This window comes from Schistocerca nitens, chromosome 11 (assembly GCF_023898315.1).
Source record: "Schistocerca nitens isolate TAMUIC-IGC-003100 chromosome 11, iqSchNite1.1, whole genome shotgun sequence".
NCBI lineage: Eukaryota > Metazoa > Arthropoda > Insecta > Orthoptera > Acrididae > Schistocerca > Schistocerca nitens.
This window is the reverse complement of record NC_064624.1, coordinates 198,783,749-198,807,451: the sequence shown is the minus strand read 5'-3', so window position 1 is coordinate 198,807,451 and position 23,703 is coordinate 198,783,749. Positions and strand designations below refer to the sequence as shown.

General features: G+C 43.7%; 1 protein-coding gene across 1 annotated transcript in view; it reads right to left on the bottom strand.

Annotated features, from left to right (window-relative positions):
* LOC126213609 (basement membrane-specific heparan sulfate proteoglycan core protein-like) overlaps positions 1 to 23,703 on the bottom strand; it is an 843,204-nt gene that overhangs the window by 310,057 nt on the left and 509,444 nt on the right. The window contains exon 17 of the mRNA XM_049941462.1: positions 5,257 to 5,400. Within this exon, the coding sequence (XP_049797419.1) occupies positions 5,257 to 5,400 (144 nt within the window). The remainder of the gene's footprint in view (positions 1 to 5,256; positions 5,401 to 23,703) is intronic.

The window sequence follows — 23,703 nt, the reverse complement described above, 5'->3', positions numbered from 1 at the left end:
TTTTTAGAACAGCTAATAACACGTCTTACACACATACACAAATACAACTTGATTAATGTATGCCCATGAAGCACACTCAGCATAAAACTACTGTGAATTACGAACACCATTTACTTTGTTGTAGCTAAATGTTCACAGCAGGCTACTGCAATCTAGAATAAGTTCAAGCGTTACAACTGAACCCCCCACAGTTGCAACTGCTTTCAGGACTGCTACAAGCATTTGACATACAAAAAGTATATCCACTGCTGTTCCCCAAATGCACACCCTCTGTGGACTGGTAATGTGCAATCTTCAGCTCAAGTATTATTCTCACAACACAAACTTTTATGTTGCCTCTGCATCTGAAATACGGCAGAAGTAAAAAAAAAAAAAACAGCAAACCTGGAATGCATTCAGTTCGCTGAAAGCCTTTATCACTGCCACTGTTGCTTTTAGTGTTGTATGTTTCTTCCGAAGATTCAGTCACGTTAGTATTGCGAGGGAATGCAGGAAACCACTGCCACTTTTTCACACGAATTACTCTGCAGTAGCAAACTATTCTCAGAAAATTATTATGCATTAGACTCCTCCTTCACAAGGATGACTTCTTCTGTCGAACAATTGTTCTTCTCAGGGGAAAACAGATTTGTAATCAAAGCACAGACATATCCACCACAGGCTTAAAACACACATCTAGGAGCAACAATGGCTCAAAAGTGCATCATAGAAAACTTTTGGGACCTTTTTAACTTCTCCTAATTTTCTGTTATCCCACATGAGTGTGCTGCTATGTATGTTATGGGCCATCATCAGAATTCTGGAGAGTCTAAACACAATGTAATACAGTGTTCTGTCCTGAGTGCTTTTATTTAAATATACTGAGCTGCTGTCAGTCCAGCGATAACCGTGGGCAATGAAGATGTCTAGCTAAACTCACTTTTGAGTCCTACCACATTCTACCAGATGTTCCACTACGATTGCCCTTAAATGAGAGCTATTGTAGCGCTGCTTCTTCACGGGGTAAATAGCGCACTTGGGGGCAGGTTTCTACTCGTCCTTTCTTTGGTTGAAACGGGAGAAGCAGAATACAGAGCGTCATTCAACTGTTTAATTGTTCGGCCTTTTGAATACCGCCCTAGCACTGACGAAATCATCTTTGTTGACTGTGCATCGGTAGGAATATATTGCCGAGATGTGCTGGAATTGAAAAAGAATAGTGGGAATCAACTGCCGCGGCAGTCCGCTGAAATGTAAGTACATCAGGCCGAATTAAAAGCAAGCGACGCTTCCGTATGTCACTTCCCCTAGTGGTTTCCATGAGAAGTAAAGCAAGAACATTTTTAATTTGCGAATGGGGGCACTATGTGCTACACACTAAAATATTTCGGGGTCGTATAGTGAGCAGTATTATCACATTTACCTTTGTTAAGCCGCGAATAAAGCTTACGCCAATCATTATTAAACTTCTTTTTCAATGTTAACTTTAGCTTGTTTTTCCGCAGTGGCGCTTCACTGGTTTCGTTGTCTGACGACGAATCCATCAATACAGAAATACTGCAACTGTTACAGCACGGCAACAACCATCAATTGTTCAGAACGAATTCTGGCTCTCAGTGAGTTCGAGGTAACGGCCGTGCAGGTTCGCCAACTTAGCTCTCTTCTGATTAAAAGCTGAACATTTTAATTTCAGTTACGTTTACAAGACTGTCTGTTAGTTTTAATCACTCACAGGAAGAAGAGAGTATATAATGCGAAATATATTCTGTTTTAGCGTGATCGGAATTTTTACGTATCCTTACAGTTGACCCAGCATCTAGTTTTGTTATAGGAAAATCGAGGTAATCCCGCCTAATCCGTTTACCTGGCAACCTTGTTCAAATGTGGTACAATTTTTTTAAATGGCAGATGAGCCAACATCAGAGAACAGAAACTCCCTCACATTACAGCGGTGCTTTGGATAAATTTCAATTATTTTCGAGCTTTATTTACTGCGTATATTGTCATCCTTAAAATGCGACACACGCTTCCGAAGACGAAAATCGAATTTCGGAAATCGTTGCCGGCTGTGGTGATTACATGTGTATCCTGAATCGATTTTGCTAGCCCGGCCAAATGTCGGTTTTACAATCCTTAATCGTTTAACACAAACCGCCTCTGGTTACCAGCTGTTACAGTTTCCGATTCAGTCAGCACAACCAGCTGTTTCTCTTATATTAAATGTAGGCGGTGATTAGATTCTTGCTTCCTTGTTGCTCTTTGGTGCACAAATCGCCACGCGCCATCTAGATCAGGCGATATTTTTTATGAATAATCCAACAGCCTAAACACGTTTCTCAAAGATTGACCGCCTACATGGGAGAGAAAATCGACATAGTCGATGTTGGAGTTACTACGTACACATTGGGCTTCCAAATTCGATTTTCATATCTTTCCCAATAACTCTTCCGCTAACTCGTAGAAACGCTCCGCTATCAATTACTGAAGTGTGGTTCTAACTGGCGGATGTCGCCTTTCATAATCGATATTGGCTCCTTTGTAAATGCTCAACAATTTTATGCTTGGGTAGTCAAGTTTAAGTTAGCTAATGTGGACGAAACGATTTTATGTGGATTGAAGTGAAGAACAAGACATTTATTTCCTTTTTTCTTCTGATGAAATGCCCATGTTATCCTTATTTGAAGGAAGGATATGCATAAATTAACATAGTACTGTTACTGCATAACCCATTCAGGTGTTTTATTGATGGTATTTAATTCACATGATTGATTTCGAAATTATGCAAATGAGCTTATATTCACTGTTGATTTATGTTTTACTCATAGCACATCTGAAGGTTTAACCGATTAATTTCGAAATCGATCATGTAAATTGAATACCGGTAACGCCAATAAAACAGCAAAATATATTATCCAATGATTGTATAACAATGGAATACAGGTTAACGACACCAAATTTCCATATATGAAAGCGAACCACGATACACACATAACGATATTTCCTGCATAGCAAAAGTAGAACTGGTTGGCAAGAATCCTATATTCTGCATCGCTGGATAATTTATAAGTTCTATACCCACCCTACGGCATTTTTAAGAGGCAAATGCACGCTTGTAGAAATGATACCACATTTCATCGGGCTAGCATATCAACTCAGGTCTAACATGTAACAGGGCATGCCACATTCGGTTTCCTAATTTTTGGTTTTTGTCTCCCGGGCATTGTGTAGCATACAAACATAGGGCATGTCTATTAGAAGCACTACTGAGAAACGTGTTTACTTAACTCAGTTTTGGGGACCCCACGTACTACAGCCAAGCAGAAAGTAATACCTCATTTTTTTCTCCTCGATTAAGACGATAATGTAGTAATAATGAATTTGGTGCACTTCTGCAAACCACCTTCTACAGACCACTCCACTTACAGCGGCCTATATCATCAGATGACGACGACACTGAGTAAGTTTAGAAAATGGCCGACATTGACGCACGTAAAAAAAGACAGTGTTATGTGACTGAATTCCTTGCTGCAGGAGGTGACACGTCAAATCACAGAAATGCTGAAGAACGTGTGTGGAGAAACTATGGTGGGCATCAGCACCGTTAAACGACGAATTCATCGCAGTAAGAGAAGCTGATGTACGAACATAGTTCACTGGTACAATCGGGACGCAGCGGCCAGCCAGCGACTCGAGGCCTATGTTTTTCGTGGGTGAATGTTGCAGCTGTTATCGATCTTTCTTTCTTTGAGTTCAGACGTCTATGGGCTGCGAAAAGTAACTTTGTCATGACTTTCTCTTCTTTTCTAATTTCCGGTGTTAACAGTTCTTTCGTTCGGTCCTCTTCTTCTTTCACCTGTTCATACGGTGATGCGCTTTGCCCTGAACCAACTACTTTGAGTTTCAAAAGTCTCAGATATCTTTTTAGTCAATCTTTCTGGGATCATTCTAACCAAGAGCCAATGAAACGAAATTTTCTGTTTCCTGCCAGCATAAAATAGTTTTATTGTTTGGGTGCTGATTTCATCATTCCTTCTTTTCATCCACGTACTTTCAACGTTTCTTAGACCTAGTATTTTCCATAGTACCTTCCATTCCTTTTTCACCTACTCTTCAATTTCTCCCTTTTTGTTGAGGGCTAAACAATCTGCTGTATGAAGGCACCCTGGTTATACTGTAGTAATGGATTTTTGTATTTACTGAGTGTAATTGTTTTATTGTATGCGTCCTTAGGTAATTGTAAAGTATTTTTTCATTTCCATTTTATGGGCTCTATTTTTGTTTGTTTCTTTATCTAAGTACTTAAATTTATTCACTCTGTTGTCTGTAATGTATCTTGCACTTAGAAGATTTGGGGCATTTTTAAAGTTCATTACGAATTTTGCCTTCAGAAAAGAAATTTGTAAGCCAGCCTTTTACAGTAACTCTTTCAGCAGGGTCAATTGCTGTACTGATGTTTTCGGAAAATATTGCTAAATAATCTGCAAAAGCCGTTCAGTTTGTCATTTGAGCTTTTATATCCCACTCTGATTTCTTGGGTTCCTTTTTCTTGAAGTCTAAATTTCCATTCCCTTACTGCCTTTCCCAAAAAACAGTTGAAGAGCATTACCCATCAAGATGGCAGCACATGTTAGCAAGCTGCCTCCCGGATTCAGGGAGGAGCCCCAGCCACAAACTGAATTCACCTAGTATGTTAACGATGAGCACTAGTTGCTAGGTACCTGGATGTGGATTTTAGGCAGTTTTCCACATCCGACTGCATGAGTAATGTGCTGGTACTCATGTCCCACCTAAGTTGCACAATTCACAAACATTTCGAAAATGTCTCACATTTTCACACAGGCAGATGGGGTGCATAAATTCCATCCTCTGGGAGGCTGTATCACTAACACTTCCAAATCCAGATTAGTATGTTGACCACTTGAAGAGATAAGACCAGCAAAAAGAAAAAAAAAAAAAAACATTGAAGAGCGTTGGGTGGGGCCATCATCTTGCCTTACACCAGATTTGATTTCAGATGGTTCCGAAATTTCTCCACGTAATTTAATTTTGGACTTCGTTTCTGCAATGTTTCCTCAAGCCGTATTCCCCTAGTGTATCGGACAGTGTCATCTTATGTATCAGCATTTATTTTTCTTGCAAAATAATTTTTTTTTTTAAAAAATGAGGTCTTACTTCCTGACTGACTCTCACAGATGTAGTAAAGTATACCCGCAGAGACTTTGTCGATCTTACGGCTCCCGTCAGTCGAGTGCCGCCGCACCGAATCGCACAACTCACCACATCTCTCCTCGTCCGAGTAGTCGGGGCAGTCGAAAGTCCTGTCACAGTGGCGGCTGGCCTCGATGCACGTCCCGTCCCGGCACGTGAACTGGGAAGGAGCACAGGTGGTTGCCGAGCCACTGTCCGGTGGCGAAGGTTCCGCTTTTGGGTGCAACGGCAGACAGCACAGGCAGAGGCGCAGGTGCAGGTGCAGGTGGGGGAACAAGCAGAAACACCACGACCATTAAGCGGTGCGCCAGGCTCAGCACAGATAACATGTCAGTCTATCCATTCCTCTCAGTGGCATTCTCAGGGATATGCTGTAAGGGTACTATTACGGTTACACTTATTAATAATCGATAACAGCCACCTACTGCCAGTGACTGCCATATCGTTGACTTCCTATGAGGTTCCAGACGTGGCAGTTCAGCGCCAATAGTCGGGGAGCCCCCAATTAGACTGCACACACTTGGCAGACATTTGAGAGACATCAGTGGGTTAGAAGTGGCCAAAGGTGACGGTCAGGTTACGTCCCACGTGCGAAATAAGTTATTACAGTTGAGGAAATATTAGTTCTATTGAAAGTGAGAAGTGACGAGAATAGAAGATGTGTTTTTTGTGTATGTATTATCAGTTCTGTGAATTTATAAGTGAAGCATTGAAAGTTGTAAGTGGTAGAAGAGGATTGTGGAGTAATATGTTAGTGGCAGCCATTGATGGCACTTGGAAAACTGAAGATTAGAAAGGTGAATGTCGACAGAACTGGATACCAAAAGCTGTGACGACTTGTGGAGGGAGCTGCAGAACGTAAATTATATGGGTGAAACTTTTCCTTTTGGCTAAGACAGAATGAGTGATATGGGACTATCTAAAAACTATAAACAACTTTTACAGAAATCAGACTGAAAAATCAAAGGACATGTCAGCGAAGCGGTAATTGGGAAGGGAGTGAGGCAGGGATGTAGCCTATTCCTCAAGTTATTTAATTTGTACATACAGCAAGCAGTAAAGGAAACCAAGGAGAAATCTGGAGAGGGGAAGTTTCAGGGAGTAGAAATAAAAAGGTTTGCCGATGACATTGTAGTTCTGTCAGAGATGGCAAAGAACTCAAAAGATGAGTTGAATAAAATTGATAAGGTCTTGAAAAGAGGATATAAGGCGAACACCAACAGAAGTAAAACAAATGTCATGGAATGCAGTCAAACTGAATCGGGTGATACCGAGGAAATTAGATTATGAAATGAGACAGTACGAGTGGTAGATGATTTTTGTTATTCAGGCAAAAGAATAAATGATGATGGCTGAAGTACAGAGGAGGTACTGAACTGAATTTGGAAAGAAAGAAATTTATGGCACGACTCGACTAAAAACGGGTGCTTGCACAGGACAGACTAGGGTGGAGCGATGCAGCAGAACACTGCACATCGCAGCAACAAGGAAAGGAGGCAATGCTCTTTGACTTACAAGAAATGTATTTTTATTTGTGCACGATCTCTGGATTGTTTCTGTTTTGTGCTTGTGTGCTACAAATACGTGTGTGTAACGACTTGCAGTGTTCTATTGGCTGCAAAATTTTGAGACTAGCTTTGTAATTGGTTCTAATGTATAACTTCACTGTTGTAATACAATAAGTGACACATAATGACTAATTTATAGTAAGTGAAGCACAAAGCAGACTACTGGCTACAATCAGGAAAATAAATTCTCATGTAATCCACCTGCAGAGGCTGTGAACCTTCCAAACGCATCAAGAATGAAGATATAGGTGTCAGATACTTTCTTTTAAAGAAACTGGTATAATGAAAAGTTTCTAACCCTAGCAACATACACACGGAAGTAGTCCTCAAATCCTAATCAAACGTCTCAGGCCTTACAGTGCGGAATCTCGGGCTTGACAGATTAATACTACACGCCAATCCCCGATTGCAGTGATCTAGCCAGCAACAATTTTACACAGCATATCCCTCCACAGAATGGCCAAAAGAAATGGAAAAATATCATGGCAGCGACTACTACTACTACTACTACTACTACTACTACTACTACTACTACTACTAACGAAGCATTTGGCACACTGATTGCGCAAACATTCTCTGCATACACGGTCACAACAACGGCAGCCTCGCTCGTGCAGTTTTGGCAGCACTGCCTGTCCGTGATGAGGCAACTTCCACACGGCACACAGAAGCTCGGGCAGTCTTTCCGAAACCACAAGCCGACATCTTCGAGGGGCAGTAGCAGACACTGGAAAGCAACTGTGCAAAGCAGCAGACGTGGCACAAAGGGCAAGATCGTCCACTCCCTGCAGGGGGTAACTGAAAAGCTGATTTGACAACACAGACATTCAAAATGGCTGACAATCACACTGGCAGACGTACTCTATGAAAAGTGTGGCTAAGGTTACATGCTAGCGAAAAACTTCTGCCCTAATTCATGCTTCTGACAATGGTGATACTTCACAGAATGGTGCAGTGTGCAGGTGCCGTAAGTTTACATGCAACTGTGACTCCAGAAGCACTCTCTGTGCTACAGAGGCTCGAACACAGGCATTGCTTCGATCCACTTGTCGTACACTTATATATGTGTTCGGAACTGCATCGTGCAATAGACACCTGTACTAATTTTTATTTTTACAGTCAGTTTTGGCCACAACCTGATAATCCTCGCGCCATCTGCACCGAAGAACAGCTTACGTCACTTGTATACAATAGTGCTAACTTACATAAAGGCTTATAACCCATTTTTTGTCAAGTATACGTGCATTATACACAGAGCGTCACTAAATTATACCAAGAATGTACTTATAACATACACATTTAACTGTGTGTCACACGGCTGCAACAATTAATAAAAATCTTGAAATGTTCCAGTTTGGTATAACTTGTGACTTAACCAATCATGTACTTCCGTTTTCCAGTGTAAACTACGAATATGTTTCAGATAATTCTAGTGACTTTTTTTTACTGCTGTAATTGCCTGAAGACCTTACGTAGCACACTCTAGATACTCCAAACATTTTTTGACTGTTGATATATTTCAACTAGTGGCATATTCCACTAAAATTCAGAAAAGCCATTGTAGGAGTTAGATCTTAACTATCCAAATTAAACTGTTACAATATCATCATATAAAAACATTTAAAATAGGTATATATGAATGCATTCAATAATAATTCATTATTGTTATTCATGTGTATTGATAGTTTAACTGGAGGGCAGAAGTACACAATTAATTATATCACAAGTTATACCAAAATGGAGCATTTCAGGATGTTTATTAATTATTTCAGTCGTGGAATTCACAGTTGAATACACTTTTATGTATATTCTTTGTGCAATTAAGTGATACTCTATATATAATGCAGGTATACTCAAAGAAAAACAATTTAGAGGTACTACGTAATACATATATATGTGTGTGTGTTCTCCTTTGGTACATTGTCTAAGAATAGTCAGTTTGTGACCTAGTATGATGCAATTCCTAACCTATATTAAAGTTGTTGAACAGCGCCTACACAAAATATTACTCATATGTATATGAAGGCTAAAATTGTACTGATATGGTAATCAACAGACTACTTAGAAGTAATCTAGTTAAAGTAAACAGCGAAAGGCCACATTTTGCTCCAAAAGCACATCACAAAAATCATGCCAGTTATGTAATCTCCTTCAATTACAGCACAGCACTGACGAAAAAAAAAAATGATTGCTGAAGTATAAAGAAACTCATTTTCACTCACTACATCAACAATAATAAAAACAAAAATTAAAATTTATAACAACTTATTCAGTGTGGGAAGCAATGCCAATACAATATGTCTGTTACTGCTCAGTGCTGAAAAAAAATTATTGCTGAAGTGTAGGTAGTCAAATTTTACCCGCTACAATGCACAACACATTAAACAAAAACAAAAATTACAAGAATTCGTGTCAGTACAGGAAACAATGCAAGCACAGTATACGTAAAACTTGAGAGACATGTAGAAAGCATCTAAAATACACAGCACAGACAAATACACTATCGTAACAACTTTTTCTTTTTGTAATGAAAGGTAAACAACACCAACACTGCGCTGTAAAAGAATGTACAATTCTACTGGTGCGCAAAATAAATATTAAATATATTTCAGCTGGAAACAAAAATGCAAGGCTGCAACTTTTAAAAAAATGTATAACAACAATGTTGTGGTGCAATAAGCAATAAAGGAAAAAAAATGGTAACAACACAGTGAAAATAACTAGTGTTTTTTATTATCTGTGGGCTACGAAAACCAGATAAATATGGTGAGGTGCATGACCAGCAAGATAGGAAGTGCTCTGGTGAAATCTGAAAAAAAATAAGAAAGGGTACTAAGGACAACGCATTCACACTACAAACAAAAATCTGACACAGTAATATACAAAAATCATTTCAGTAGGTTAAACAGGGACAAACAAAAATTTGGGAAAGTAATTTGTGAGAGTGTTCTTGTGTTATCTGCATGTGTACTTTCATGAAAGTTATGTTCAGTTATTCAAAATGACAAAACCTGTCAGGGTCAAAGCTGAAACGTTGACGGTCACGTGACTGCAGGTGACAAAATGCAACACAGTTTTTGGAAAAGTCTGCCGGACGGGGAACCCGACCCTCATCATTCACAGGCAATGGTACGATGCAGACTGGAAAAATTCATCCTGGAAACAATACCCTAAGCTGTCGATAAGCCACGTCTCTGAAATATCCTCCGTTCCGAGAGTACTAGTCCCGCACGGTATGTAAGAGAACTACACTCCTGGAAATTGAAATAAGAACACCGTGAATTCATTGTCCCAGGAAGGGGAAACTTTATTGACACATTCCTGGGGTCAGATACATCACATGATCACACTGACAGAACCACAGGCACATAGACACAGGCAACAGAGCATGCACAATGTCGGCACTAGTACAGTGTATATCCACCTTTCGCAGCAATGCAGGCTGCTATTCTCCCATGGAGACGATCGTAGAGATGCTGGATGTAGTCCTGTGGAACGGCTTGCCATGCCATTTCCATCTGGCGCCTCAGTTGGACCAGCGTTCGTGCTGGACGTGCAGACCGCGTGAGACGACGCTTCATCCAGTCCCAAACATGCTCAATGGGGGACAGATCCGGAGTGGCCAGGGTAGTTGACTTACACCTTCTAGAGCACGTTGGGTGGCACGAGATACATGCGGACGTGCATTGTCCTGTTGGAACAGCAAGTTCCCTTGCCGGTCTAGGAATGGTAGAACGATGGGTTCGATGACGGTTTGGATGTACCGTGCACTATTCAGTGGCCCCTCGACGATCACCAGTGGTGTACGGCCAGTGTAGGAGATCGCTCCCCACACCATGATGCCGGGTGTTGGCCCTGTGTGCCTCGGTCGTATGCAGTCCTGATTGTGGCGCTCACCTGCACGGCGCCAAACACGCATACGACCATCATTGGCACCGAGGCAGAAGCGACTCTCATCGCTGAAGACGACACGTCTCCATTCGTCCCTCCATTCACGCCTGTCGCGACACCACTGGAGGCGGGCTGCACGATGTTGGGGCGTGAGCGGAAGACGGCCTAACGGTGTGCGGGACCGTAGCCCAGCTTCATGGAGACGGTTGCGAATGGTCCTCGCCGATACCCCAGGAGCAACAGTGTCCCTAATTTTCTGGGAAGTGGCGGTGCGGTCCCCTACGGCACTGCGTAGGATCCTACGGTCTTGGCGTGCATCCGTGCGTCGCTGCGGTCCGGTCCCAGGTCGACGGGCACGTGCACCTTCCGCCGACCACTGGCGACAACATCGATGTACTGTGGAGACCTCACGCCCCACGTGTTGAGCAATTCGGCGGTACGTCCACCCGGCCTCCCGCATGCCCACTATACGCCCTCGCTCAAAGTCCGTCAACTGCACATACGGTTCACGTCCACGCTGTCGCGGAATGCTACCAGTGTTAAAGACTGCGATGGAGCTCCGTATGCCACGGCAAACTGGCTGACACTGACGGCGGCGGTGCACAAATGCTGCGCAGCTAGCGCCATTCGACGGCCAACACCGCGGTTCCTGGTGTGTCCGCTGTGCCGTGCGTGTGATCATTGCTTGTACAGCCCTCTTGCAGTGTCCGGAGCAAGTATGGTGGGTCTGACACACCGGTGTCAATGTGTTCTATTTTCCATTTCCAGGAGTGTAAGGTTACAAGTATGAAATGAAGGAGAAGAGGTGCTGGCTGAAGTGAGGATTTGAGAGTTTTGCTCGGATAGCTCGCCGGGTAGAGCACTTGCCTGCAAGAGGCAAAGGTCCCAGGTCTGACTCGTGGTCCGGCATACAGTTTTAAATTGGCCGATAGACACATACCCACAAGCAAAGTAAAAATTAAAATATTCAAAATTTGTATGTACTGCTGAGGTCTGCTGAAGCACGTGTTTTGTTCTGAAGAGACTGAACACTTGGGCCACCGAGAATTATGAGTGTATTCAAATAAAGATTTAATTATCACCTCCAAACAATAAAATCATGTAATTAATTTTTTTCTTAACTTGCAAGTATACGTCTGTAGTCTTGCTACACACTAAAACTGCGTTGCCGCAGAACACTAGAACGTCACTGGAGAGACCAAAACAAAATCGTGCAGTCCGCCAATAAAGTGAAGTATTGCACAGCACATATGAGGGGCAGTGAAATGAAAACCAAACAGGACCACGGAAAGATTCCTTTTAAAAGTAATCACCACATGTGTCAAAACATTTATCCCGATGGGAGACGAGATGACCAATTCCCGATTTGTAGAACTCCATCGACCAATAACGGATCCACAACCGAACCCACTCTCACACTTGCTCGCCCGAGCACGTATTTCTTCAGTCGCTAAAGATGTGAAAATCACGTGCTGGAGGATTGGGGCCATACGGAGGACGTTACAGTGTTTTCCGAGCAAATCGCTGAAGCGTAGCCTTCGGCCGATTGGCAGTGTGGCGGCGTGTGTTATCGTGCAACAGGTCACTCCATCTGACAGCATTTGTGGGCCTTTTGACTTTATTGTGCAACACAGTTTCCACAAAGTGTATTCATAGAGCTGTGCACTGACTGTGATTTCACACTCGAGGAATACGACAAGCGGAGGGACCCTGCAGTCGAAGGAGGTCACAGTCACTTTACCGCAGGGCTTCACAACATACGTGCTCGCGGAGCAAGCTGTGAGCAGCAAGGCGCGAGCACGGAGCAGCGCGAGCACGCTACCCCCACTACCGGACCAGAGCGGAGAGTGGGGAGAGTCACGTGGGGCACACAACAGCTGCCGCCAGTCGATGTAAATCCGCGGCCACCTGCAGGGATATCACTCACGAATTATTACTGTGACAAATGAAACAAATAAAGGAGAATGTACACGTGCCTCATAATTTTATTAGCTTAGTGTATGCCTCTACCATCTGTAGACACTGAAACTAAAGAATTCCACGACAATCCTATATTTTCAACACTTTCTTCAACGCTACTTAAAATATCACCTCCGGTTGTAGTGTCCTTCATGGCTACTACATCGAGGAGCTCCTCCCTCACCTGAAGATCTCTATTAACACCTCTAATAAATATGGCAAGCTGCGCTGTTCCAGTGATATCAACACTTTCGTCCAGAGCTAGAGAATACGCCATAAAATCTTAACAGATATTTGCAAGCTGGCTCTGGACGTCGTCTGCCATGTCCTGTATGCGACGCATAATGGTCATGTTAGATAATGGCACAATCCGAAATTGTTGAACTTGAGATGGACACAAATGTTCCGCTGCAACTACCAAACATTCTTTTATTAAATCGCCATCAGTTAAGGGGCGCAGGGGTTTTGCTAAAAGCAAAGCAATTTTGTAACCCACTCTGAGAGCTGCCTCAGTTGATTTTTCTTCGTCGTCCAGATCTTCTTCGGATAGCTTCCTTTTAAGTTTAATAACTTCCTGTGCACGATCTGGTCAATCACATTTTCCACGTCCGTAGTCTTTCGCGTGGTACGACATATAATGTCGCTGCAAATTAAATTTCCTAAAAGAATTCAGCGTTTTGTGACATACTAAACATTTTGCAACACCATCTTTTTCTGTAAACAGATACAATTCCTCCCAATGGGGGTTGAACTGCGAAAGCATGGTTGGGGTTACACAACGGCGACTTCACATGATTCTTAACCAGCGAAGTGACTGTTAAGAGCTGATCGCAGTACTTTAAACGTTACACAGTCGGCGCGAATTCAATAGGCACGCTGCGGCCCTATTCAAACGCGCGCGCGCATTTCCCCTCCCTCCCCTCCCTCCCTACTCCACGACCTTGCAGCTGCTCGCGAGCACGTGCCCGAGCAGGCGCGAGTACTCGCGCTCAAAACCGGCCAGTTGTTAAGCCCTGCTTTACCGGAAATTGTCTCGAGACCCGTAGATTTCTTTGATAGCGGAGACGTGAGATGTTTCCACTGCCGGCTCTGCACTCGCCTATAGGCTGTCGGACGGAACCGTCCTCTCGCACGGTGATGCCTGCTCCAGTATTGCCAATCGGACGAAGGCTGTCCTTCATCAGTTCAGTTGGAAAACACTGCAGCGTCCTCCTTACAGCCCAGATCATTCACCGTGTAGTTTTCACGTATTTGGCGACCAGAAGAATGACACGCGTCAGATTTCCGTTATGGTCGGATGAGGAAGTGCAAAAAAGGTGCCGTTGTAGATTCATCAGTGGCTAATCACATTCTGTGAAACAGGAGTTGATCATCTCATCTCCCAGTGGATAAATGTCTTGTCTCAAAATGTGTGGTGATTACTTTTGAATGGAAACCAATCCATGGACCCCTAGTGGCGGGTGTTCAGTTTTTATCTGACGGCTGCTTCCAGCGTTCTTCATTGTAAGAGGAACAAAGCAGTAACAATATGCACAGAAACTTCCTGGCAGATTAAAACTGTGTGCCCGACCGAGACTCGAACTCGGGACCTTTGCCTTTCGCGGGCAAGTGGTCTACCATCTGAGCTACCGAAGCACGACTCACGCCCGGTACTCACAGCTTCACTTCCGCCAGTACCTCGTCTCCTACCTTCCAAACTTTACAGAAGCTCTCCTGCGAACCTTGCAGAACTAGCACTCCTGAAAGAAAGGATATTGCGGAGACATGGCTTAGCCACAGCCTGGGCGACGTTTCCAGAATGAGATTTTCACTCTGCAGCGGAGTGTGCGCTGATATGAAACTTCCTGGCAGATTAAAACTGTGTGCCCGACCGAGACTCGAACTCGGGACCTTTGCCTTTCGCGGGCAAGTGCTCTACCATCTGAGCTACCGAAGCACGACTCACGCCCGGTGCTCACAGCTTTACTTCTGCCAGTATCTCGTCTCCTACCTTCCAAACTTTACAGAAGCTCTCCTGCGAACCTTGCAGAACTAGCACTCCTGAAAGAAAGGATATTGCGGAGACATGGCTTAGCCACAGCCTGGGGGACGTTTCCAGAATGAGATTTTCACTCTGCAGCGGAGTGTGCGCTGATATGAAACTTCCTGGCAGATTAAAACTGTGTGCCCGACCGAGACTCGAACTCGGGACCCTTGCCTTTCACGGGCAAGTGGTCTATCATCTGAGCTACCGAAGCACGACTCACGCCCGGTACTCACAGCTTCACTTCTGCCAGTACCTCGTCTCCTACCTTCCAAACTTTACAGAAGCTCTCCTGCGAACCTTGTAGAACTAGCACTCCTGAAAGAAAGGATATTGCGGAGACATGGCTTAGCCACAGCCTGGGGGACGTTTCCAGAATGAGATTTTCACTCTGCAGCGGAGTGTGCGCTGATATGAAACTTCCTGGCAGATTAAAACTGTGTGCCCGACCGAGACTCGAACTCGGGACCTTTGCCTTTCGCGGGCAAGTGCTCTAACATCTGAGCTACCGAAGCACGACTCACGCCCGGTGCTCACAGCTTTACTTCTGCCAGTATCTCGTCTCCTACCTTCCAAACTTTACAGAAGCTCTCCTGCGAACCTTGCAGAACTAGCACTCCTGAAAGAAAGGATATTGCGGAGACATGGCTTAGCCACAGCCTGGGCGACGTTTCCAGAATGAGATTTTCACTCTGCAGCGGAGTGTGCGCTGATATGAAACTTCCTGGCAGATTAAAACTGTGTGCCCGACCGAGACTCGAACTCGGGACCTTTGCCTTTCGCGGGCAAGTGCTCTACCATCTGAGCTACCGAAGCCGCTACCGAAGCCCGTGAAAGGCAAAAGTCCCGAGTTCGAGTCTCGGTCGGGCACACAGTTTTAATCTGCCAGGAAGTTTCATATCAGCGCACACTCCGCTGCAGAGTGAAAATCTCATTCTGGAAATATGCACAGAGTTGTTGCAAATGTTTGGCGACACTATATGACACAGTGATTAGGTGGCACAGACACTAACAGTGTAGTCACGACAAGTCTGAAAGACAAGAAACCGAGTGTCAGACCGTCTCTCTGTGAAGGACTGGGAATTACAGCACGAGACTCCACGACCAGCCTATCGCAGTCGAGACGAGAGTACGAGAAGCAAAAATCAGTCACGCGTCAGTTTTCAGAATCTTGCACAGAATTTTGAATGTGACAAAGGTCGCCGCGCGCCGTGTAGCGCGACTGCTCACACCCGTTCAGAAAGCACGCAGAACCGAGGCAGTGGTGGAAATCCTGCAGCTGTGTCGGGCCAATCGAGATGCTTCTGCAGCCGCCTAAGCACCGCAGACGTAGACAAGTGCTGGCTGTATTATTGTGACCCCGAGACGAAGGAAGCAAAGCGAGGAACGGAAACTTACAGGTACACCGTATCTAATAAAAGGCGAAAAGCCAACTGCCGTCGGGCAGGGTGGTGGTGAATGTTTTCTGGGCAACCACATTGTGGTGCTAACAGGTTATGTTTGTAAAAGGCAAACTGAAACGGGATCATATGCCTGAACTTTCGTGACGGGATAGTGGGAAGCTGTCGAGGTGGACAGTATCCGAGGGGATGTTTTCGCACCACCACAGTGCCTCAGCTTATTCACCACAGCAAAGTCACCACGTGCTGCTTCTCCGGACTATAAAACTTTGTCTCGCCTCTCGAATTCCCCCGCGTATCGTGTATTTGCAGAACCACGCCGAGGTCACTTTCAGAGAGGAATATTTTTTGAACAGCCGAAATGCAAACTTGTACAACCGAGATCTCTGCCAAATCGTTCATCTTTCAGAAAAAGTGTATCACACTGAAGTGCAAATGTATAAAGACGAACTGACACACCGAGCGAGGTGGCGCAGTGGTTAGACACTGGACTCGTATTCGGGAGGACGACGGTTCAATCCCGCGTCCGGCCATCCTGATTTAGGTTTTCCGTGATTCCCCTAAATCGCTTCAGGCAAATGCCGGGATGGTTCCTTTCAAAGGGCACGGCCGACTTCCTTCCCCGTCCTTCCCTAATCCGATGAGACCGATGACCTCGCTGTCTGGTCTCCTTCCCCGAAACAACCAACCAACCAACCAACGAACTGACACCGACACCAAATTTCTTGGTTGCTGCCCGATACTTTTGAAGGAAGTGAGACTAGGCTTTAATGCCCCGTCAACATCGAGGTCATTGGAGACTGAGCACGTGCTCAGATTTCAGAAGGACGGGGAAGAATATCGGCTGTGCCCTTTCACAGGAACCATCCCAGCATTTGGCTGTGGTGATTTAAGGAAATCACAGAAAACCTGAATCTGGATGACCGGATGCGGATTTCAGCCTTCACTCTCTGGAACGAGAGTCCAGTGTACTACACACTGCACCACCTCACTCGTTGGTATTTTCGAGGTGATAATTAAAACTGGTAGAAGCGGACCTCGGGGAAGATCAGTTTGGATTCCGTAGAAATGTTGGAACACGTGAGGCAATACTAACCTTACGACTTATCTTAGAAGAAAGATTAAGAAAAGGCAAACCTACATTTCTGGCATTTGTAGACTTAGAGAAAGCTTTTGACAATGTTAACTGGAATACTCTCTTTCAAATTCTGAAGGTGGCAGGGGTAAAATACAGGGAGCGAAAGGCTATTTACAATTTGTACAGAAACCAGGTGGCAGTTATAAGAGTCGAGCGGCATGAAAGGGAAGCAGTGGTTGGGAAAGGAGTGAGACAGGGTTGTAGCCTCACCCCGATGTTATTCAATCTGTATATTGAGCAAGCAGTAAAGGAAACAAAAGAAAACTTCGGAGTAGGTATTAAAATTGATGGAGAAGAAGTAAAAACTTTGAGGTTCGCCGATGACATTGTCATTCTGTCAGAGACAGCAAAGGACTTGGAAGAGCAGTTGAACGGAATGAACAGTGTCTTGAAAGGAGGATATAAGATGAACATCAACAAAAGCAAAACGAGGATAATGGAATGTAGTCAAATTAAATCGGGTGATGCTGAGGGAATTAAATTAGGAAATGAGACACTTAAAGTAGTAAAGGAGTTTTTCTATTTACGGAGTAAAATAACTGATGATGGTCGAAGTAGAGAGGATATGAAATGTAGACTGGCAATGGCACGGAAATCGTTCCTGAAGAAGAGAAATTTGTTAACATCGAGTATAGATTTAAGTGTCAGGAAGTCGTTTCTGAAAGTATTTGTACGGAGTGTAGCCATGTATGGAAGTGAAACATGGACGATAACTAGTTTGGACAAGAAGAGAATAGAAGCTTTCGAAATGTGGTGCTACAGAAGAATGCTGAAGATTAGATGGGTAGATCACATAACTAATGAGGAGGTATTGAATAGGATTGGGGAGAAGAGAAGTTTGTGGCACAACTTGACTAGAAGCAGGGATCGGTTGGTAGGACATGTTTTGAGGCATCAAGGGATCACAAATTTAGCATTGGAGGGCAGCGTGGAGGGTAAAAATCGTAGATGGAGACCAAGAGATGAATACACCAAGCAGATTCAGAAGGATGTAGGTTGCAGTAGGTACTGGGAGATGAAGAAGCTTGCACAGGATAGAGTAGCATGGAGAGCTGCATCAAACAACAACAACAATTAAAACTGTATAACAGCCACTCACACTGAGTATGCGGTGCCAAACTGCAAGATATAAATGGAAGTACTTGTGTATCCAGAATAATTTTAATTTCCCCACTACTAATAAAAACATGCATCGTTGACAATAATCTATTTTTATCATAATATTGTTAGGTGTATTTTATGTAAAATCATTTTGTTAATGGTAGTGCCAAGAATTCGCATAAAAGGACACATGCAGATATTGTATAAATTTGATGTACAGTGTGCAAAATGTCATTGTGCACAATTCAAAATAGGAGAAGTTAGTGTCACTCCCAGCTTGTGCAGAACTTGACGCCACCACAAAACTCGATAGCAGTCAACAACTGAAGAAATCTGGACACATCGTATTGGATTTCGTTGTATTTCACTGTTTTCATATTATAAGTTGCATGTTGTGACGGTATGACTTTCCAAGGCAACAACACATTGAAGATTTATCACGAACACCTCACTCGCCACATGAGCTGTTATAATTAAATGTCAGTTAATGAGACACTGGTCTAAAAGCTTTCAGGACATCCTAAAACAACGATGCTGTTGTTCGAAGATGTATGAGCTCGTCATGGTATAAGTGATTTAGGGCATGAAGTTACGGAACTGAAGAAAGTAGGTTCATGTCTGCATATATTCTATCTTTTTTTTCCATCTTTGTGTTTTTAACATATTCTAAAACTTTCTTATTAATGTAACAAAAACATGATCTGTAATATAAGAACACTCTCTCTCTCAAGGGTGAGTTCGTTCCGTTTCATGACTTCAGTCTTAATAAAAAGAGAGATTAAATTACTGCAAGTGAAACGAGCAGCAATGACATTTACAACCTCGCTTGTCACAAATATTTAGCTGTTTTTTTTATTTTTTTTGAATATGTCACAACTTCTGTGGATCCACTCACACGCAGGAGAAACTGCGTTACTTGCAGCTTACTTGGATGACTGCTATCTAGTTTAGTGGTCCCATCGAGTGACACATCATTTTGACGCCACTTCCGAATAAGCCAGGAGTGAAACTACTGTGACCCATTTAAATTAGTTACTGTTGTGACTGATGTTCAATGTGCCTCTCCAAAAAGCTGTTACATGTTTTTCCTATGCTGTTTTGGCAGATATTTGCAATTTTGTTTTTGCAGATTAAGTACATGGGGTGAGTCCAAACAAATAATGTTAGAATGTGACTCATGTGAAAATGTCATCTTCCTCGTTAGACAAATTTTTAAAAAAGTTTTATTTGTGCTTCTATTAAACTGGAAATCACAATAGACTAATCTGACAGTGTTCCACCATGGGCAAATAAAACTTCACTGCAAAAGCCTCCTGTTCAACACGGCGTGTCACACGATACAATCAGCAGGCGGTATTATTTCTTTTATCGACTCCATCTACAAACTGGAAAAATGAAACTGAAAAATATGTAAATATCTGCCAAAACAGCAGTGAAAATGTGACCTTATGTCTCTCCAGAGTGACATGGGGTACAGTCATCAGTCATAACCACAGCGATTAGAGTGAAAAATTGTCAACACACACCCCCACGTCGTATCACTATGTATGCACCTTCTGAACATTCTTTTAATTTTACAGCCTAGCGGAGATTTTTTTTTAAAAAAAAAGAGTAGGTGTCACAGTTTTATAATACTCCTGTAAGCAATAAGATAACCTGCTAAAGTACACAGTTTGGTCTATGCATTTACCACAAACTAGACAACAGTAAGTTGCAGTCTGTATAATTTAGTTTCTGTTACGTGGAAGTATTTTCCTCAGCATACAGTAAATTATACAGATTGTGCGGCTTACATATGTTACAAGTACACCAGGCTCCCAGTTATCCAGGTGCGAATGACACGGCTCGAGGATTCTTCGCAGATAACATTACTAAATGCCTAACCCGGTGCAGGGTCCCATTTGCCGGTTGGCTTCTAACAACTTCCACGACTAATGCTGAGGTTTTGTCCATATCAAACATACCAAGTGCCAGCAATACCTCCACTTCGACAGCTGCCACCCATTCCGTACCGAAAAGTCCCGTCCGTGTGACCCGGCCACCCTCGGTTGTCGCATCTGTAATAACAAAAAGTCCCCCACGAAATACACCGAGGGTCTCACTGAGGCCTTCACAGACAGTAATTATCCTCTCGATCTTCTACACAAACAGATCCTGTGTCTTATCTCTCCAGTCACCCGCCTCCTCCAAAGCCCCACTCTCTGGCTACAGAGGAGCAGTCCCTTCACGACTCACAAGGGGAGGCCGCCAATTGTGAAATTCAGATTCGATTCATACTGCGCATAATAAAAGCTCATGGCCAGAGGTGTAATGTGGCAAAGCACCAAGATGCACTTCTCAGCCGTTGTCGAGAAAATCGACAGTTACAAGAAACCGTTGCGGTGAAATGCTCTCTACGATGAATAATTTTCTACAGCGTCGTGGCGCAGCGGTAAGCGCTCGGGTTCGTAATATATATATATATATATATATATATATATATATATATATATATATATATAAACTATTAATGAATTGCTTATGCATGTTGGTGAAGGCAGATCGCTCTCCAATTGTACCGCCTCCAGCTCTCCCGTCCGCACTGATTTTCGACGATGTTATAAGTTGCGCTAGGGACCGCATCTACCTTCTTTCGAAGTTAGCAGGCAACTACGCTGTTATGCGGCGGCTCGTTTCGGCCCATTCAACATCTGTCCTTCAAGTGTAACGATCGAGTAACGGAGTTTATATTTCATACCTGCCACAGCAAATTTGTGTTCGTCGTGTCTCTATTCTAATTCGAACGTTTGGCTTACGCTATACGTATTCGTTTCGGAATACCGTTTCTAGAAATACAACTTTGTTTGCGGAAAACATAATGATTTTCGAAGTCACCAGTTTTTCCACGACAAACGACTTTCAACAACTTATTATATGCATAATTGTTGCAACTGATTGCCGGCAATTATATATATATATATATATATATATATATATATATATATATATATGAATTACAAAAAACAAACACAAATGAATTACAAAAAACAAACACTAAAATAAAAAGGTTGCATGGCGCGAGATTCGATCCGGCGACCTTCGGATTACGAACCCGAGCGCTTACGACGCTGTAGAAAATTATTCATCGTAGAGAGTATTTCACCGCAACGATTTCTTTTAACTGTCGATTTTCTCGACAACGGCTGAGAAGTGCATCTTGGTGCTTTGCCACATTACACCTCTGGCCACGAGCTTTTATTATGCGCAGTATGAATCGAATCTGAATTTCACAATTGGCGGCCTCCCCTTGTCAGCACCACCCGGGACCGAAGAAATTGAATTACATTCTCCGCCGGAGTTTCGACCACCTCCTGTCGTCTCCTCCCACGGTGGTATTTCACCACCCACCGAACCTACACGATACCCTCGTCCACCCCTACTCGACCCCTGCTCCCCTCGCTCTCGACCCCCGCCTCGTGACTCGTATTCCTGTAACAGACCTACACGGAAGACCTGTCGCATACATCCTCCCACCACCACCTACTCCAGGCCGGTCGTAAGCGCCACCTATCCAATCAAAGGCAGGGCTACCTGTGAAACCAGTCACGTGGCGTACAAGCTAAGCTGATAGCACTGGGCTGGCATTCTACACGGACCTGACAACTGTCAAGCTGTCTATCCGTACGAACATCCACCGACAAACCTCAGTTGAGAAACAGCTGGACCACCCAGTTGCTGAGCACGCTGCCTGATGCAACTTTCCTCATTTCAGTGCCTGCTTCACAGCCTGTGCCATCTGGATCATTTCTCCAACATCAGCTTTTCTGAACTGTGCTGGTGGGAATCCTACCCGTGTAACCCTCCTGGCCCCACGTTTCGTTAGTCATTGTCCTTTCCCATCTACCCCCTTCCCTGTTCCCATTCCAGCAGTACGCGGCCTTCTATTCCACCAACACACGCTCGGTCTTTTTATTTCTCTCCTTTCACACCGCCCCTCCCCCTGCATCTGACCTCCTGACTGACCTTCCTCCACTTCCTCCCTGAATGCTCCAACAAGCAGCACTTTACCGTCCCCCACGCCTATCCTGCTGTTGCTCCCTCTCCCCACCCCAGCCTCCTCCTTACCCCCAACAGCCCCCAGATTGCTTCTCCCTCTGTGCTCTGTTGTTGCTCACAGTCGAGTCCCGGCAGCCAGAGACAGTGGTCGTGTGCGTGTGAGTTGTATTTGTGTAAATATACAGGGCGATCAAAAAGTCAGTATACATTTGAAATCTTAAAAACCACGGAAAAATGTAGATAGAGAGGTAAAAATTGACACACATGCTTGGAATGACATGGGGTTATATATATATATATATATATATATATATATATATATATATATATATATATATATATATGTATAAAAGAAACTGTGCGGCTGATCCCGGCGGAGGTTCGAGTCCTCCCTCGGCCATGGGTGTGTGTGTTTGTCCTTAGGATAATTTAGGTTAAGTAGTGTGTAAGTTTAGGGACTAATGACCTTAGCAGTTAAGTCCCATAAGATTTCACAAACATTTCATTTTCAAAGAAAGAAAGAAAAACAGCAAAGTTCACAAAATGTCCGACAGATGGCGCGTGAAAGATCTCTTGCGCGCGTCGTTTGGTGATGATCGTGTGCTCAGCCGCCACTTTCGTCACGCTTGGCCTCCCAGGTCCCCAGACCTCAGCCCGTGCGATTATTGGCTTTGGGGTTACCTGAAGTCGCAAGTGTATCGTGACCGACCGACATCCCTAGGGATGCTGAAAGAGAACATCCGACGCCAATGCCTCACCATAACTCCGGACATGCTTTACAGTGCTGTTCACAACATTATTCCTCGACTACAGCTATTGTTGAGGAATGATGGTGGACATATTGAGCATTTCCTGTAAAGAACATCATCTTTGCTTTGTCTTACTTTGTTATGCTAATTATTGCTATTCTGATCAGATGAAGCACCACCTGTCGAACATTTTTTGAACTTTTGTATTTTCTTTGGTTCTAATAAAACCCCATGTCATTCCGAGCATGTGTGTCAAATTTATACGGACTTTTTGATGCCCCGGTATATGTTGTCTGTTTCAGAAGATGGTCTACTGGCTGCAAGCTTAGTGTCTATCAGTCTTTCTGTTATGCATGTCTGTGACTCATCATCTACACTATACGGGGTGAACAGTAATAAAACTAACAAACTGCAGGGACGGATTCCTCGCTGGAAATGAGAGTAAATAACGTCCTACGAACATGTGTCGGGAAATACACTGTTGCCGCAGTAGATGGAACTGACGAATGAAAATTCCTCAGACCACGTGTCGTACATTCCTCGTGTGTTGCAGGCTGTGTGATTGAAGCAGCATACTGTAAGCAGCAGAATCGTCCAGTATTCGTGTAGGGAACAAGTTGAGATGGTGTTTGTGTACGGCCGAGCATCTACA